The 853-nt window shown below is 35.4% G+C and overlaps 1 protein-coding gene across 1 annotated transcript; it reads left to right on the top strand.

Annotated features, from left to right (window-relative positions):
* Positions 1-69: 69 nt before the first annotated feature.
* On the top strand, positions 70-850 carry LOC108526097 (zinc finger protein 107; the record flags this gene model as incomplete). Its single annotated transcript, XM_017866776.1, has 1 exon — positions 70-850. A coding segment is annotated over one exon (781 nt), but the record flags the coding sequence as incomplete, so codon positions are not given.
* Between the last annotated feature and the right edge of the window lie 3 nt (positions 851-853).

Below are 853 nucleotides of genomic sequence, written 5' to 3'. Positions count from 1 at the left end.
ATGAAGAATGTGGCAAGGCCTTTAAACAGGCCTCACACCTTAGTATACATAAAATAATTAATACTGGAGAAAACCTTACAAATATGAAGAATGTGACAAAGTCTTTAGCCAGTCCTCACACCTAACCACAAAAAAGATACTTCACACTGGCGAGAACCTCTATAAATGTGAAGAATGTGGAAAAGCTTTTAACCTATTCTCAAATCTTACTAACCATAAGAGAATACATGCTAGGGAGAAACCCTTCAAATGTAAAGAATGTGGCAGAGGGTTTAACATATCTTCAAACCTTAATAAACAGGAGAAAATTCATACTGGAGAGAAACCCGACAAATGTGAAGAATGTGACAAAGCTTTTAACCAATCCTTAAAACTTACTGCACATAAGAAAATTCTAATGGAAGAGAAACCCTACAAATGTGAAGAATGTGGCAAAGTCTTTAACCAGTTCTCAACTCTTACTAGACATAAGATAATTCATACTGGAGAGAAACCCTACAAATGTAAAGAATGTGGCAAAGCTTTTAACCAATCTTCAAACCTTACTGAACATAAGAAAATTCATACTGCAGAGAAATCCTATAAATGTGAAGAATGTGGCAAAGCTTTTAGCCAACACTCAAACCTAATTAACCATAGGAAAATTTATACTGGAGAGAAACCACACAAATGTGAAGAATGTGGAAAAGCTTTTAATCGATCCTCAACCCTTACTAGACATAAGAAAATTCATACTGGAGAGAAACCCTACAAATGTGAAGAATGTGGCAGAGCTTTTAGCCAGTCTTCAAACCTTACTGAACATAAGAAAATTCATACTGGAGAGAAACCCTACAAATGTGAAGAATGTGGC

Source organism: Rhinopithecus bieti, unplaced genomic scaffold (genome assembly GCF_001698545.2).
Source record: "Rhinopithecus bieti isolate Rb0 unplaced genomic scaffold, ASM169854v2 repeat_1257, whole genome shotgun sequence".
Classification (NCBI taxonomy): Eukaryota; Metazoa; Chordata; class Mammalia; order Primates; family Cercopithecidae; genus Rhinopithecus; species Rhinopithecus bieti.
This window is presented reverse-complemented; position numbering and strand designations above follow the sequence as displayed.